Genomic DNA, 18,257 nt, shown 5'->3' on the forward strand with positions numbered 1-18,257 from the left:
TGATGATAAAAGATTTTATTTTTGAATCCATCACTAGTAAAACTTAAAGTAAAAAACAGCATGGAGGTTCCCCTGAGATGTCTGAATTACACACTTCTAATGTAAAATGCAATAAAAGTCAAAACTTCTCTGATCAAACCGCTCCTCAAAGGCTCCCAACATTTTACCACTCAAAGGGACAAACATCCAAAACCTGTGCAGAGGATTAAAACCATATTTATAGAGGAGGAGGTCTCCAGAAATGCATAATCTGAATAAAATAATCCGTATAAGTGTGTGTCCTGTTTGTGTTTTAGGAGATACATGTCAAACATTCGAGTCCAGGAAATAAAAGACCTTCATGGAGCTACTGAGTGTGTGACCTCTACGGCTCGTCACAATAAACCAGCACGTCTCTGAAGAATCAAATAAAACGCTCTTAAAGGGGCAGGTCCCTGTTTCTACGTCTCTACGCCTGCTGCTGCGACGAGTGAGCCGAGCCTGTGTGACTCTATCATCATCACAGCTACACACATGACCACCGCTAACTTTGTGGTTCAAACACACACACACGCGTCTGTTTCTGAGCTTCTTTTCTAGTGGCTGCAGCCTGCCACACGTGCAAACACACACACATGCACCCTCTCAAACACACACACACACACACACGCTCATGCAGGCTCAGTCAGATGAAAGTCTTCCTGACGGGAGGAGGAGGAAGAGGAAGAGGAGGAGGAGGACTGGGGTGTAGGTGAGAGCATGGCAGGTTCCCTTGAGGTCACTCTTCCCTCCTCTTGTCAGCAGCGTGTGGAGCCAGCGGCCTCGCTCACAGTTTGGCAGCCATGAAGTTGATGTGAGGCCGGACCAGCGGGAAGAGAGGCAGACTCCTCTTGAACTCAGTCATGTCCTGAACCTGTGTTGGCTGCAGAGGGGAGGAGAGGCAGCAGGTTAGAGGAGGGGGCACGCTGATGTCTGAACACATGAGACACAAAAACAGCTGCACGCACGCTTAACGTAGAATCATCACTTGCAGCGGTCGATGATTCTAAGTTTACTTCCTCATGGTTTTGGCTGGTTCTGCTTTTTTCTTTTTGTTATTAACCAATTAAGGTTAATAATGTGTAAGGTAAGCTAAAACTGTTGGCCTCTGTTAGCGTCATATTGTTAAATAATGGCTGAAACATTAGTTGTAGTTGCAGCAATCGCAGCAGGTGAAAGAATCTCTGGGTTACAGGTCGCTACTAAGAAACTTAAACCATGAGCGGTGTGATAATAGCAGAGGTTAAAGTTGAGATGTTTTAGTTTCTAAAGGTGCATCAAACACAGAGCTCAGAGAGAAAGGAGAGTTGAATGAGGACAGTTTAATGTTCACTCAGGCAGATAAAAATCCCTCACTGTTGGACACTAACTGCAGTCAAATCACTGAGCCGGTTTAAAAAAAATCTGTATTTATAAATCAGTTTAAATCAAGAGAACAAACTGTTTTATGCCAATGAGTTTGTTATGAAAGACCAAAAATGCAAAAATTAGAAACAAAGAAAAGTGAAAAAAAAAACAAAAACAAAAATAAACATATACATAAATAAATGAATAAATCAAAAAAGTAAAAATAAATACAGAAATAGATATGGAATGTAACTGAAATGGAATTTCCCCTTGGGGATCAATAAAGTATTCTGATCCTGATTCTGATAAAAATAAATAAATATGAGAGATGAGTGCTTTTATTTTCTTATCTATTGATATTTAATTCTTTTTCCACATTTATGTTTATATTTATTCTAACTTTAATTTATTTATTTATTAACTTATGTATATATGTATTTATTTTTTATTTCTGCACTTTTGGACCTCCATATTTGTATCCTCAGTTAGTAGCCAGGTAATAAGCAGGATAGTGTTTGGTCAGTGTGTAGTTATGGGATATGAAACCCAAAAGTAAAGCCTATAACTCCCCCGAACCCTATTTAAAGCCCATCCTAAACAATGGCTCAAACCACATCAGGTCTGTGGTCATTAACCTGTGCCCATTGCTCTGAGTGGATGTGTGTGTGTCTATTTATAAATGAGTGTGTTACTGATCTGAATGTGTGCATGTTTATCTGTGTGATATAGGTGATTGACATGTTGGACCAGACAATTGGAGGCAGCCTTTTCTATGGCAAAACTCAACGAGTAGCACTTCATTTCACTAAATCACCCTCTAAATGCTTCTGTGCACTTTTTGGGGTGATATTGTTGTAGCTTATTGTGTGTTTTTTTATGCTAGCAGGGTGTTTCTATCTGTGTTTTGATTGTGTTCCTATTGTTATGAACTCTGCTCTGGTCTGCCAGGGCCTACAAATGAAAATTAGCCTTGTGGCTAACTCTGACATATTTAGATCTGTAAATCCTGCTGCTTTGAGCTACTTCAGGCTGACCAGAGCCCAGGACAGATCTGTTAGCAAGAAAACTACCAGGATTTCTCTGACGACTAACACGTTTTTACTCTGTCCAGTCACACACTGGCTCAAATCTGACTTTCTAGTGTAAACAAAACTTAAAGTTTCCAGTTAAAGCAATAAACCTTCAAGTATCCAGACACAGTTTCTCTTAAATGCACTTAGATTTTATTCCTCTTTAGGTTTGTCTGTCAGATCAGAATATGATCCCCAGGTCCTGACTGCATACTAAACATTATTTCTGATGGCCAGCAGGGGGTCACTAGTAGCAAAAAGTTAAAGAGATATGTAAACATAATCTGTACTGATCCATCAGCTCAATAAACAATCTCCTTTATTTCATCTGTTTCATCCCTTCCTCAGTACAAGCAGGATGTCCCACTAAAAGTAAAATACCCAATAAAGATATTTGCCAGCTTCTGGGTATGGCTGCCTGAGGTTGACCAATCACTGCTACAGAAACTAGTCAACAGACAGTTTTGATAATTGCACTCTGCTGTCATTACTTTCACCACTCAGATTGCAAGAAGGAGCATCCTGCTTAACTGTAAACAGCAATCTCCAGCTAGCTTTACAAGATAGATTAGACGGACAATGTATTTTCTGAAATTAGAAAAACTAAGATTTACACTAAAAATTACTACTCTGCAATTCTTAGAGACCTGGAACCCTTTTCTAAACTATTTTGACGAATAACAAACATCTCTGGATGAGAGGAATACTAAACACAACTAATTTCATGTTTGTGTCTCTTCACTTTCATTTATTTAAAGTATACATTTCATTACCTCCTGTTGTTATTCTTTTTAATCATTAATTTTATTTTTCATTATTGTTGTTTTTTTCCTTTTTCAAATAATTATTATTACTTTTTTTGTAAACATACATCTGTAAAATGATTTTATACCAGTTGTAAGTTGCACATCCTTGAAAGTGATACCTGGGTTGGCATCAATGTGATTTGATTATATGTATGACAAATGTTGAAAAATATAATTGTACACCTATTTTTTTGCTGACATTTTTTCAAATAAAAGAAAAATAATAATAAAAAATAATAATCAGACTGCCTCATCCAAAAAACATCCTTTAAAATATTTCAGGAAAGTCTTTAAGTTAAATTATGTCATCCCCTAATATTCTTTTTTTCTTAGACCCTAAGCATAATAATGCTTCACAGAAACGAATGTTTCTATATCCTCTTAAGATGAACACACAGACTGATGTCATGTGATGTGTTGTGTCTCTGGCATGTCGGCAGCTCACAGAGCTGGAAGGTGGATGTGTGCAGGAGCAGAGATCTATTCACAGTGATTACCTGAGGCAGGGAGGGGGCAGGGGCCAGGTTGACATCATTCTGAGCGGGGAACTCTCCCACTATGGGACCTGATGAACACACAAGGAGACCGTTAGCTCAGCCCCCCGCTTCATGACGACACAGAGTCTAAAGCAGGCTGACACAGATACTCACAGGAGTCCATCTCTCTGGACAGAACGTGCACAGACACCTTGTGTCTCTTGGGGGCTTCGACTGTCAGGCGATCCTGCAGGAGAAGCACAGACAGAAACAGGGAGGTGAGATCGTGCTGGAAGAATGAGAGTAGAGGACAAGAACTAACCAAATCTTGTTATTTTAATCAAAACCTACAGAGTGTTAAAAACACAAAGAAGTAGCTTCATTTAATTTGTCACTGTTGATCATCTCTGGCAGGACTTCAGAGGCTGTGAGCTGAGCTGCTGCTAACTTCAGCTCAGCTTGTTTTTCTCTTTGTTTCCTGACATCATGAACCCATATCGACTCAGATTTGATTAAAATACTGACCACAGACCCTGGACGCTCTGAGGCTTAGGAACTGTAACTACTCATGATTTTGAGGCTGTGTGTCTGTGTCACAGTTAGTGTGGGATCTGTGTCCAGACAGCCCTTTGGAGATTTAGCTCCACAGCCAGGCCTGGTCCCTGTCTCTGCGTGGAGGATTATAATAAGACTGAAGAATTAGCCCGTCTGCAGTCAGACGGTGTCAACTCCAGCCTCCAGAAATAAAATTTAAAAGAGACAGGGAGAGAATGAAAGCTGTGGTGCAGCTGATGCGACATTAGAAATGCATGAGGTTTATTGTGCATGGGGTCTGTAATGGTTTCTGCTGGGCTCAGATAGCGGCTGTGTGTCATTATAGAGGCTGATATGCTGTGAGCGTCCTGTGTCAGTGTCACCTCCACAGCTATGAATAGAAGTAGAGGGATGAAAGCTCGCACACTGAATCTATTGACACACATGGTCTGACTGGATTCAGAGGAGGTGTGAGTCCGTGCTCAGTGTGGAACTGATGCTGCTCTATTATCTGGAACAGGATTATCACACACATCCTGAAAGTTGGAGAATAAAAACATTTAGTTTATCACAGACTCTGGAGCTTTCTGACAGAGTCCATTTTGAACTGAAGCTTCTCCTCATGTCAGATGAAACTTGTAGCAATGAGACAGCTGTGCTCTGAAAACTGTTTTGGTCTTTACTGGCTTTTTATGGCTGAACTCTTTGAGAGACACAAAATATGATGAAAATGTTGAAAATGAATAATTTGCTATGGTAATTTGTAGGTCAGAGGCTGGCACAGGATGTTCTTTGGTTGAACTCCTCTGTCTATTTCTGGAACAACTCTCTTGTTCAGAGATGACTAACTATCAGTAAGTGAGAACACAGATGCTACAGTGTGGGTCTGTTTAAAACACACTGACAAAGTATCAGGAAGTCATAACCTGTGAGGAGAACTAGTTTCAGTGAGGAGCAGTTGATGAAAACGCTGCACTTTTTCAAGTTGAGTCAGCCCAGCTCACACTGCTGAGACTTTTCTCTGCAGAGATCTGAAATGTCTGTTTATTCCAGAATTAACTGAAGTACAGTGTTTCTCAAATGTGGGGTCCACTTTTAAAAATATACGTTTAACTAATGGCATCGTTTTTAAAATAAAAACACAGTGCAAATTCTTAAACTATTGTATACTTTCACTTTCTCAAACATAAATCTAGTTCAAATTAAATGCAGCGTATAAAAGTATCTGAGCTAGTGCATCTTGATAGACAACCACAATCACATGACCGGACAGTTACCACTACTCGAGTTCCCTTGCTTCAACCTGTATCAACACAAACTTGCAGTCAGTAGGTAAAAACAGAAAACAAAATTAAGATTTATATGCCCACCTGGCCCCATAAAGACAATCCCTAAAGGAAAAAAGACACAGAAACCAAAAAGACCAAGAAAATATGAGGAGAGTCTCCATCAGTATGGATTTACTAGTCATGGTGTCATTGAAAGCAACAAGGAGAAGCTGAAATGTCTGCTGTGTGGTACTGTCAGGTTTTGTTGAAGGAGTGAAATGCAACAAGCTCAACAGGCAAAGGCAAAAGACTTGTCATCTTTAATTAAAATAAAAAAAAAAAGTTTTTCAGTATTAATTTTAAGCCTTTTAAAAACAGTCTATATCCTGATCAGGAAAAAAAGGTGTCACTTTGTGCACTAATCCTAGCTAGTCTGTATTTGTAACACAGTATAACTAACATGATCAAAAACTAATAGTAGTTAGTACAAAAACTAAAAAAACATGTCTCCGGGGTCACCAGAAATTTGTGATGTCAAAATGGGGACACGGTCCAAAAGACATTGGAAACCACTGCCTTTATACCACATTTACAGTCAAATAAGCCTCAAATTGAAGCATGTTTGTGTAAAACTGATGCCATACTTAAGAGAATTAAGGGTTATGATACGCTGATAACTGGTTTAAAAATAAACTCTTTATCAACTAACTTCTGAGCTTTGGCTAGAAGATTTAATCTTTCAGCAAAGGTAGTTGTCAGATGGATGGACTCTGTTGCAGCACAAGAGCAGGAACTGCAAGCTGAGCTGCTACTCATTAATTGGGGGGAACTCTACTAGTTTACATCAGTTTACCATAAACAATGCCCCCAGTTTTATAAAGGACCTGAATTATCTGCTCAGCCCATTAACAATTAGATCTAGGGATAAAAAGGCCTAAAAACGAAGGGAATTAAAAGTCTTTGTTTCCCTGACTTTCTTCCCCAGGGTGTAAGGGGCTGCAAATGAAGCCATCAATTTTAACTTGAGTATAAAAATCTTCTTCAAATAAAATGAATAGACAGTGGTGCAACTTGCAGGTAAATGGAAATCTGGAGGTATCTGTATATTGCATCACTTACCCTGTAGAAGTTCATCACGTTTTCTTTAGTCAGAGTCTTCAGATAGGACACTTCAATGTTATCTGCAACACATCAAGCAAACAACGACTTAAACATCAGTCTCATGCAATGTCAGCATACCGTCAACAAAATCTCATCAACTGGCAAAGAAAGACATTTCTGTTTGCTTCACATGAAGAAGCTTTCACATCTTGAAAAGCTAAATGTTCATTATAGTATAAAAAATATCTTTTTTCAAACATGGCACAGTGAGCCATCGTTCACCCTCTGCTGAGCATGCGTATTCCTCCATGTCCTTGGTATTTAGCATGTTAGCCACCCTCACACTCCTCACTCTCCTCTCTTCCTCTGGTATCAGTAATCAGCACCACTCCCTTGGCTGCCATTCAGGGTTGCCATCGCTCAAAGCTTTAGGCAGATTACCAGTGAATCAGGCCCATTACAATCCATTACGGCACTCAGGAGAGCGCTGCCAGAGGGAGGTGTGCTACTGCAGCAGATTATTTTAGCCTTAAATCGATTCCAATTTGTGCAGCTCTAAGCAACATCTTGCTCACCTGCAGGACTGACCAAAATATTGATAACTCTTAAGAACTTATGTTTGACTTTTCACATAACACAAGCTTGGCCTGTAAGCCATGTACGACCCCTAAAAGTCGATCTGACTCTTTGCACCAGATAAAAGAACCTGACTCACCTCCCATTGTGTCAGCCGAGTCACTGCACTTTGTTTTTTATAGTTTTACTATTTTATAGACAACAGTGGAGGAAGAACAACATGGCAGGCTGTGAGTTTTGCAAAAGAGACGTGACATGCTGGATGTTACCGGTTGCTCTGGCTGTTAGTTGAGTCTTGAGGTAAAACCTTAAAAAAAAAAGTGTGTTACCTCTGTCAAAGTTGTACTGCTGAGAGATGATCTCCCCCCAGTACTTCGCACACTCAGCAGACAGCTTCTTGGGCTTGTCCAGGCGGCGGATGGCCAGAGCCTGGATGTGTTTCTGGAAGGCCTCCTCGCTCATCTCCTCCACGTACTTCTCCATGGTGCAAAGGAAAGCCTCCACGCGGCTCTCCAGGTAGTGCGGCGCCTTCTCCGACTGGATGATGAAACGCAAGCCCTGCACGCCATTAGCCCGACGAGGCCCACTGAACACGATGTAGCCTGGGGATGGATGGACAGGGTAGATCAGCGCGTGTGGTAAATTCTCTGAACATTAAACTTCTCAGTCGTAAATTCAGTTACTGTAAAACAGTTTTACTCTGATCATAAATCAGGTTCAGTGACTCAGAGTATTAATTTTCCGAAGTTATTAAAAAACACCACGCACGGCAGCTCTTCAAAAACTTCACTTTCACGCTCTCTGGGCGTTATGGACTCAAATCTAATTGCTACCTGCAGATCAAAGCAGAAAATCCTCAAAGAAAACAAAAAGCACAGTTTTCTCCTGTCTTTGTCTCTAGCATGCGCTTTGAGAAGGGTGTTGGAAGAACATGATGCGGCTTTCGTTGTGGACTCACCCAGCTGTTCTTTGGTTCTGAGAGTGTTGAAGCAGGGCTCAGAGACGATCTGACAGAAGAGCTCCAGTAGCATGTTGTCGTGGGTGCTCTGCATGTCGGTCTGATAGTAGATCTCAATGCCGCAGTTGTTGTGTACCTCGTTTCTCTGCTGGTACACATACCACCCACCTGGGAGGAACAGCAAGAAAGCAGCAAGAAGTAAGCACGAGAGCGGACTATTTAAGACGCATGTAAACAAATCAGTCAGACCAAGAATGAACTGAGCATAGCTTGATCGACACACCTAGATAATGCAATTGCTATCAGACTGTGACTGTGGCAGGACTCGGCAGGTTGAGCCAACAGCACAACATGAGCAGCTTAAACCCAAAAGGAATTCTGTGTCAGTTGTTCGGACACACTTTTGTTACCATAAGGATGACGTTAACCAAAAAGTAAGAAGCACCGTCTTCATAAGATAAAAGTTATTTTCTACATCAACACTGTAGTATTAAAATGATTTATTTTGCTTACAAGAAAAACAAGTTTTTGTTTTCTCTCTTTTTTTTAGAATTTCCATTTCCATTCTTGCCGATGTGTGTTTTTTAATTCCATTGTTTCAATAAACAACCCTTATTGTTCAGCTGTGCATTTTCAGTAGCTGGCTCCAAAATTTAACAAATATTTACAGAATGAACTGAGTTGCGAGTAAGATAATCATGCATTAACCGAAATCCAGGTAAAATTGATTTTGAATTTTGCCATAATCACCCACCCTAACACAGGTTGTAGCAGCTTCAGTTGTTGTTTCAGTGCCCCCTGGACACTTTTCTAAGACATGTTAATCAAATTCAAAGCCTGATACACAAGGAAGAAAAAGTGAATTAATCTTTTGTGTTGACCACTAACAGGCCAAAATAACTATTGAATTGAGTAAAAAAAATAAATACCATGGTTTGCACTAAAATAACCTGCTCACTGACTTTGATTTTAAAGGACAAAGGAGTCTTCTGAGCATATGAAATCAACACCTCTGGTTGGATTAGAGCAAAAATGAAAGAAGCAAGCACTAGGACATCCAGCCAGACCTGACCCATCTGAACGAATGTGTGTTTTTTTTTTGCAGTGTATCCCTGTGTTCATAATCCTGTCCTTGAAAACTGCGATCAGCTCTCTTTCTAAAGTAACTTTACCCAATTTATGGCTGCAAAAACCTGCTGAGCTGTTTCTGATTGAGATACCCGAGTGTTCTGCTTGAGGCAAAGAGGAGCATGGTATTAAAACAAGAAGGGTCAAACAGAGGACAGCTGTGACACTGAATGCTAACAGGGCACTCTTTTTGCTCAGCAGCTCTCCTCCTGCCTTTTACATGTGCTTTACATTTTCTTTAAGCAGAGGAGAGACGAGCTGTCCGCTGTGGCACTGCTGCTTCGTTCCACTCTCAGCTTTAGTTTGTGTGATCAAGCACGCTCAAAAAGGAGGATGTCGAGCTGATGGAGCACATCTGAGCTGGGGGAATGTCATGACCACAATCTTCAGCATCTCTCTCGATGTTTCTCCGAACATATCTGAAGTTAAACTCAAGGTTACCTACAAACTTTTAGGGCAGCTGGCTCCTTGTTTAATAGGAGCACTTAATTCAAGTGGGCAAACTTGAGTACCGTATTTTCCGCACTACAAGGTGCTTCGGAATATAGGGCGCACTTTCAATGAATGGCCTATTTGAAAACTGTTTTCATATATAGGGCACACCGCATTATAAGGCGCATAGAGTAGAAGCTATAGTAGGGGCTGGGGTTACGTTATGCATCCACTAGATGGAGCTGCGCTAAAGGGAATGTCAACAAAACAGTCAAAAAGTCAGTCAAACTCAGGCTACATCCACACGGAGCCGCACATTTTCCTATCCTACTATTTTCGGTGCCGTTTTTTAAAAAAAGTGCGCTGTAAAGACGAAGCCGTTTCTGCCGTCCACAAAAGCTGTTTCCAGAGATCAGTTCACATGCCAGACCTTTGGGGGTGTGCTGTATTGCTCTAACGATAAACAAGAGAAGAAGCCCGGGCCAGCCTGTGAGCTAATGTTAGCACTTAGCAGAATTCCTATTCACAGGTTCTTACTGCTTACCGCTGTTACTCCGACGACGCCCCCTGACTACAGTAGCCATGATTAATCAATATAGATCCATATATAAGGCACATCAGATTATAAGGCGCACTGTCGGCTTTTGAGAAAACTGAAGGCTTTTAGGTGCGCCTTATGGTGCGGAAAATACGGTATCTTAAGACTCTTTAGATCCCTGACATGTCCTCATTTTAGGATCCCTTTAAACAAAACTATGCAAACAGGACCTACATGTGCTTCATCATGTTTTAAATTTACATTTCTCTTGATGAAATATACAATGATGAGTGATTGTATGAAAAGATGAGGCAAAAGCTGTGTGATCTTTTTGATGTCAAAGGAACGACGGCTCGAGCAGTTCAGACTGAGTTAAACTTGACTTTTAAAACAATAATCTACTTCCTCAGGGTTAAAAGTGAGCAGGTGGTCTTTCTGATTACATTTGGATCACACGGTGCCTTTCACGTGAACTTTAAGCTGTGAGTAATGACTTTTTCCGCCCATCACTCATTCCAGGAGCAGACTGACTGTGTTTACATCCTTTCTGTCCTCCTCTGCTCCTGTTCTGTGTCTGACTGACCGTCTGGAGCCCGGCCTGGAAAAATCCCTGAGTGAGATTCAGGAAGTCTCCTGGTGGCTCTGCACGGCTCTGCGCTGCCTTTCCACTTCACTCACCTAATCAAATCAGAGACGCAGCACAGGTGCTTTGCTTGGCGTGTGTGCTGCCATGTCTGAGCTCAGAGGAGGCTTGTGTGTGTGTGTGTGTGTGTGTGTGTGTGTGTGTGTGTGTGTGTGTGTGTGTGTGTGTGTTTGCTCTGATGACGTCCATCTCAGCTCAGCGACTGTTATGTTCCTCCAAGGGAAATGAGGAGTGTTCGATTTAATCGAGTCTTCACAGACGCAATGCAGCGTCACTGATGACGGGGAGCACAGGGCAAGGACTCTTCAGCGTGGTTACAGAGAAGACAGGCATGACCGGCATATAACGAACTGGAGGGCTCGAGAGTGCTGTATGTGTGCTTGTGTGTGCATGTGTGTGTGTCTAGTATCAGACCTACCGTCTGGAATCTGCACCTCCCTGTAGCGAATCAGCTGGCTCGGCAGGAGGGGCTTTGTGTGTGCGTGCTCGATGAGTGTGTCCTCCACCATTTGCATCATACCAAGAGCAGACTGAGGAAGAGGGAAACAATTCAGACCATGAAGGACAAACAAAAACATGCAGCATTTAAAAAGACAGACATACTCACAGTGGATTCTATGAACCTTACATTGTGCAACAATTAGTTTTCATATAAGCCAACATGAAGTCCATCTGAAACACTTTCCTTCAGTAGGACTACATTTCAGGCGGGGATTTTCGAACAAACAGAATCATGTCATCCTGCCTCTGGAGTCCTCTCATCCTCATTTTGTTTTGCCTGGGTCATGCTGCACTCACTTTTTCCAAATCGAGACATTTGTTGTCTTTTTCAAAGTTCTTAATAAATAAAAAAAGGAAAGTGAGGGCCACACCAACAAAAAATATGTGTAGCAAGAGGTTTGCAAGCAGTCACAAGTTAAAAGGAAACTAATAAAGCTTAACCATACACATAACCCGTGTCATAATAATTTTAACATCCAGCCACAAAAATGTTCTTATTCCTCATGAAAAATTAATGTTACAAAGCCCCTTTTTTTTTTACACCAGATGGTCAGTCAGTTGTTTCTCAGGAGTTTCTAGAGTTCTAGTTTGATGATGATGAAGTGAATCACTGTTCCCACTGGTCAGCCTCCAGCTTTTTCTGACATTCAAACAAATTATTTCTTGTAGGCATAACTAAGCCTCTTGAAATGGATTTTGAAACAGACGCAAAAGGACACGTTGTTCCAGAGTGACAGAGTTGCATCACAGCAACTCAAGCAGAATATGTGGACAGGACAGAAAACATGGTGTGACTGAAGGTGGAGGCTCGATTACATGATTGTACGGACAGTGAGATCATGGTTTTTATAGGAGTTATGCACCAGTTTCATTTCAAAGTTTGGCATTTCAGTGTGACTTAAGATTTGCCAAATTTTAATTCAAATCCTGCTTTTGTGTGTTCAGTTTTCTGTCCTCCGGTACAATTATACCACACATGCAACAACCTCAACATAATCCTTCATCTTAAAATTAGAATTCCATGAATGAAACCAAAGAAGCGATTGCTTTTATTCTCCAAGAACGATTACTCAAAGAGGGTCCTGAGTAGATGGCAGCTCGAAAACTAATAAAATCCAGTGTTTCTCTTTTTTAAACTGTCCTTTGCTTTCTTTGAATAATTTAAAGAAAAGGAAAATTATACACAGTATGCAACAGGGTCCTGACTTTTTGCTGAACAGGCTGCTAGGGGGTGATTTTCAAGTTTTAACACAATCCAGAGTTACATGGGTCTTATGATAATGAAACTGGTCTGTATCACAAAGTTAAACGTACAGTCTGTAGGATTTTTGGATAAAACATATGCCTCAGTGTCTGTGTCTGCCTCAACCTTCTCTTTAGCCTGAATGTTGATGTTTTGGTTGTATACAGATGTTTCAGGGCGGACAGTAAGCATGGTTACCTCAGCCAATCACATCGCGCCCAGTGCGTAAGTGACTTTGGGTGTTGATAATAGTGAGTGGTAGAAGCTATCCTGAGCAGCTACAATAGTGGATGTAGCACAGAGCAAAACCAAACACAACCAAAGAGAAATGAAACACCAAATAGATCAAGTTTTTTATTAAACGAGTATGAAGCTTGGCTCGACTTTCACTCACTTTCAGGCACTTGGAGGGCAGCTTGGGACAAAGAGTGACGTGAGTTCACTTTCTGCTAACCGGATATGTGTCAAATACCCCGCGATTAGCTTGTGCTAACATGCCAAGTCAGGTGTAAGGCTCTCGAGTCTTTCCGACATAAAAATGCGATGCCACAGGTGGTTGCTGGGCTAGTGAGTGTGTTCATGTAGTCACGGTCAGAGGCTGTGGGTGCGCGCTGCTGCTGGCACTGATCCAAGGAGGAGGAGCCCACTTTGAATGTTGTGTTTACTAACAAGCAAGGTTATAATAGTTTTGAATTTGCCATTATAGTTTAGTTTTAGTTAGTTTTGACATTTTATTTTCCATTACAGTTTAGTTTTAATTAGTTTTAGAGCAGGCATTCTAGTTTTTATTTAGTTTTGATTTTTGCAACAAGGCTTAGTTTTAGTTTAGTTTTTTCATACCTTATTAACCAGGTGCAGGATTCAAAAAGGTCAGAGTAAATATTTTGTCATACTGTTTATTTTCAAGTCCAACATTGTGCTCACTGCTCAGTCAATGCTGATACCGAAATGTTGGCTGCTGCCTTAAACACAAGAAAATAAATAAATGAATAAATAAAAAAATAAATAATATAAACTTAGTATAAAAAATATAAGCATAAATTATATAAAATAATGTTGACATAAATTACATAAAAATAATATAACATAAATCATAAAAAAACAATATAATATGAGATTCAATAAATAAAAACTTGGACTCTGTAACAATTTAACTATTACAGATGCTCTAATACATTGCTCCACTATGTTTCGTCGCAGCACAGCGCACAGCCAGTCAGTGAAGCAAACAAGCTCGTCCCTATACGCCGCTATGATGGTGCCGTACGGCACTGACAACTGCCTAAAACTGTCTAAAATTGGTTTGGAAAATGTGTCGGATTAATTTAAATCCTAAAGGCTATTAATATTGCCAAAAACTATAACTAAGGACATTTTGTCTATAATTTTAGTTAGTTTCAGTTAGTTTTGTGAACACAAGATACAGTTTTAGCTTATTTGTGGTTTTTGTTTTCTTTTCTAGTTATTACTTATCCTCGATATTACTTAACTGACCTTGGATTGAGTTAGGGGGCTCAAATCATTGCACAAATTACATTTATGTAACCTTACAAAGAGCATCTACCATGTAATAAAATGATTTTCATCATTGGTTCCTTCCAGTAATCTGACTTGAGGTGAATATGATCTTCACTACTGACTGCTTTCACTAATGAAACAGTGTCAAAAGCACGGGCAGTAACTGACGCCTGCGTCACAAATAGCTTGGTGGTGTCAGCACACACAAATCCGATCAGATCACTTGCAAATGAAAGTGAGGACAGTCTATCATAGCGATCTGACTTGAAAAATTAATCCCATTTGCCTGCAGCCTGCACAAAGCTTTATTCTCCTTCTCCACCAGACTGTGACGCCAATCTCATAGAAAGTGTGACTTTATAAGAGGTTTGGAAATAATCCTCTGTGAAGGCCAGATAAAAGGCTGAAGGTGATTCTGAGGTTTGAGACTAAAAGTGGATTCAATATTCACAGAGAAAAGGGTTTATAAAGGCGTATAGAAATGGAGTTCAGAGGTATTTTTGTGTCAACCTTGGAGAGCTCCATGCCTGAGTCAGTGAAAAAAGCAGAACATCACATGTGTCCTGAGTGTCAGAAAAGGCTGTGGCAAGAAATTAAACTGGTGCTTATCACAGAGTCCATCTTTCATCAGGCTGGGAGAACGATGTGCAAGTGTATAAACGTTGAGGTGGAAGGTCAACTTGCAGCAAGCAGTTCAGCTGTGAAAGATAAACTGAGCGTTCCTTTAAATGTGTCAAGTCTGGATCAGGCACTGACACCTACAACAAAGTTTTATTTGAAAGCTCAAAAACTAAATTCATGTCATCTGTAAGACAGGGTACCACCCTGATAAGTAGTTAAGAAGCCGTTTATATTCAGCAAAGCTGGCAGTCCAGTGCTCTAAGACATGTCTGTAATGTGTAAAATTAATAAATCCTGGTTAGCTATGTCCTGCCAGTCATCTACCAAGCAGAGCTAACGTAACCTCACTCTTCATTTTATTGATAGACTCTCAAGTTTGAACAGACCACTGCAGAATAACTGCTGACTGTGGGCTGGAACGAACATTATCATAAACAGTTTAGCCCCCTTTAGCAGAGAAAAACACAGATCTCTATGTTTTATCTCTTCTCTCTCCTAAATTTTGTCAGCTGGGGTGGTATTGTCATAGAAATCTAGATGTGCCGTAAATCAATCTGACCTGAACTGAAGGCTAAGAAATAGCAATTTAAAATAACCTGTAACCAGCAATACTGGCGCCAATAATCTAATTTTAAAGTGTGGATTATGATCAGGCATATATCTAGAAGGGAGACTTTCAAGATCACTTTCAGACTCCCCACAGCCCCTTTACGTTATCTTTAAAGGTCAAAATCATTTGTGGTGGTGTTGAGTTTACAATATCATAAAAACTTCTTTTACGCTCAATGAGGAGTATCAAGTTACTTTCGAAAGCTGTTTGACATTTTGCACTTAAACAATCAAGATGAAAAATTCTAAAGTTGAAGGATAGGCTGGCATGGTTTCATGAAATTGAATAAAATGTGGCCTTAACTTTTCAAAGAGGAAAGCTCATCTTTGGCCCAGCTACAGTTCATAGACAGGTCAAGCTCTAGGCTACTGAGAATTTAGCTCTTTGTGCTCTGGAGCATGTTCTCTATCCTAAAATTATGTCTAACAGAGCATCTGCAGTCTGGAAAAAGCCCAACAGACGAAATCTGGCAAGCAAAACCACGTTCCCATCAAATCTATATTTAGAAAAGGAGACTTTTTTAAACACACTCTTAAATTCACACTTTGAAGGTTTTTGTATTCCTCCCCCGCCTCTGGTTTTTCCACTCACCTAGATTTTATCAATACCTATCCCAACACCTGAATATATGATGATAAACTCTTTAGTTTCTCTTTTCAACTCACTGATGTGGTTATAGGTTTTCAGCCTCATGAGCGTCTCTCTACCTGTATTTTGTTTTGTGTTGTTACTTATTGCTGTTTCTTTATGCATTAGGTCTTGAAGCTTCTTTCAGAGTAAGATGCCATACAAATAAAATAATAATATTCTGTTTTTAGGTGAGGCAGAGAGATGGAGAGGTCACAGAGTTCAGAAAGAAAAAAAATTGACAAACCTCTTTGGTGATGTTGCCATGGAGAAGGGCTTCAATGTGTAACCGTGACAACAGCTGAGGTATGAAGGCTTTGAGGCGTGGGAGAGTTACGTCTGCAAAACAGATCACACACACCGGTAATCAATCAAAACACAATCTCCCCAAGCTGAAGACTTCATTAGAAAAGAAAAATATCTGCTGTGTGTGTATGTGTGTGTGTGTGTGTGTGTGTGTGTGTGTGTGTGTATTGGATGTTTATCAAACTACACTGTAGTGCTCACGTTTGACAAAAAAAGAAGCAATCTAAGGCTGGTCAATAAGGCAAAAAATGTGATGTGACCTAGCACATCCTCCGGGGAGCTGCTAGCTGAGCTGCCAAAATTTGATCTTTGGTAAGATGCTATTTTTTATTTTTAAGAATTTCTTTAAATAAGTTTTGGATTGTTTAAGAACAACCTCAATTCAAAATCTGTAACAAACTAATCTAAAGTGTGGTCATACAAGGTGTATTACAGTAGGAGACGTTAGCCCAGAGGCTATGCTGATGCTGCAGAATGAACCGTTAGTACAATGCAGTTTGTCCCAGCTGATGTCCATAAGAGTCCACAATATACTAAATGTCACTGTTCCTGTGGAAGAACTCATTTTTTAGTCTGGTGGTCTTTCAAAGCCCATGGACCAAACAGTTGAACAGTGTGCTTCAGGAAGACGAACATGTTCATGCTGCATCTGTGAGCGGTGCATAAACCAAAAGGCTTTCTGGCCACTACATGAGGTGGGAACAATTTTCTCAATACAGAGTGAACTCACACCTACACTGATCAGACTTTTTTTAGGTTTGCTAAACTTGCCGGAACTTTCTGAAGTGGTTGTGCAGTGTCCAAATTTTCCCTGAAAGTACTCTGAGCTGTTTTCTGGAGCAGCAGAGCAGAGCAGAGCTGCACTTCCTGTGTGTTGTACACTCACTACTGACAATTACCTCATGCAGCCTGACCTAGAAACACTAAAGAATCCTTTTAACTGGAGTAAAGCTATGGCAAGAAGTCATAAAAGAACAAAAAAAGAAAGAAATGATCTTAGTGACATAATACTATTTCTCTTGTGTTTTTTTATGAGATTCGGAGTCTCCTGCGAGGGGGCTGCCAGCCGAGCTGCTGCCAACCTGATATCGCTCATATTGTATGAGATTTTTAAGTCAAAAATGTCTTCTTTGATGGATATATAGAGAGAAGTTGATTGTTTCTTTTTGCAGAATACATCTACTTTTTTTCTCCTCCTCCTTGCTGTGCTGTGGGAAATGGATGTGTACGCTGTTGGTGCTTCGTATCTGAGCTCAGAACCGTGGACCAGCTGGCTTTTATCTGATGCTGTGTGACAGTCTCTCTTCTCATGATAAAATGATGCTATGGCTTTTGTCATAGACTCACTTTTAGCCCCTTTTCCAGGAAATGTAATTGCCCCGCCCTCATGTCAATCTGTTTCAGGCAGTCACACATTCAGTTCCACAAAAATCTGGTCTGTCTTGGTGAGGGCAGACCAATCTGAATTCAAGTAACGTCTGACCCAGATTCAAGGATGAGCTACTACAGGGACACACACTCACTTAATACAGATGATTGTCGGTCCACGGCACCATCCACACACATACACACACAGGAACAAAAGTGTGTTGGAGCCCAGACAGGGGACAGCAGGAGGGTAAGAACACTGATAAGGGAGCAGCTGTGGTAATTGGAGGCCCTGGTGACCTGGCTATAGGCTTCTAACTCTGCAGAGTCAGAGCCTCATGTGAACCTGAGGATATTCTGTGTAAGCGCCGTGCTGGTAAAAATATAACAATCTGCCCTTCAGGTTCCAGACTGGCACTGCGGTGAGAGGAACGACTGCAGCCAGGGGGGAGAACAGCCTTGGCATTTAAATGAGGAGAAAAGAACAAGTGAAGAAAGAGTAGCCATCTATCAAGCGTGAGTCAGCTCCTAAAAAACTTCAAGAACTTCTGTGTATGAAACAGTGCAA

At 40.6% G+C, this 18,257-nt stretch overlaps 1 protein-coding gene across 1 annotated transcript in view; it reads right to left on the reverse strand.

Annotated features, from left to right (window-relative positions):
* ide (insulin-degrading enzyme) overlaps positions 1–18,257 on the reverse strand; it is a 35,267-nt gene continuing 17,010 nt past the window's right edge. The window contains exons 18-25 of the mRNA XM_074675117.1: positions 16,263–16,354; positions 11,314–11,425; positions 8,155–8,322; positions 7,526–7,798; positions 6,639–6,700; positions 3,892–3,964; positions 3,739–3,806; positions 1–901 (exon numbers count right to left, since the gene is read on the reverse strand). Coding sequence (XP_074531218.1) covers positions 806–901; positions 3,739–3,806; positions 3,892–3,964; positions 6,639–6,700; positions 7,526–7,798; positions 8,155–8,322; positions 11,314–11,425; positions 16,263–16,354 — 944 coding nt within the window. The 3' untranslated portion in view covers positions 1–805. The remainder of the gene's footprint in view (positions 902–3,738; positions 3,807–3,891; positions 3,965–6,638; positions 6,701–7,525; positions 7,799–8,154; positions 8,323–11,313; positions 11,426–16,262; positions 16,355–18,257) is intronic.

The sequence above is a fragment of the Halichoeres trimaculatus genome, unplaced genomic scaffold (assembly GCF_033239565.1).
Source record: "Halichoeres trimaculatus isolate MK-OKI-2021-1 unplaced genomic scaffold, fHalTri1.1 fHalTri1_scaffold_8, whole genome shotgun sequence".
Classification (NCBI taxonomy): Eukaryota; Metazoa; Chordata; class Actinopteri; order Labriformes; family Labridae; genus Halichoeres; species Halichoeres trimaculatus.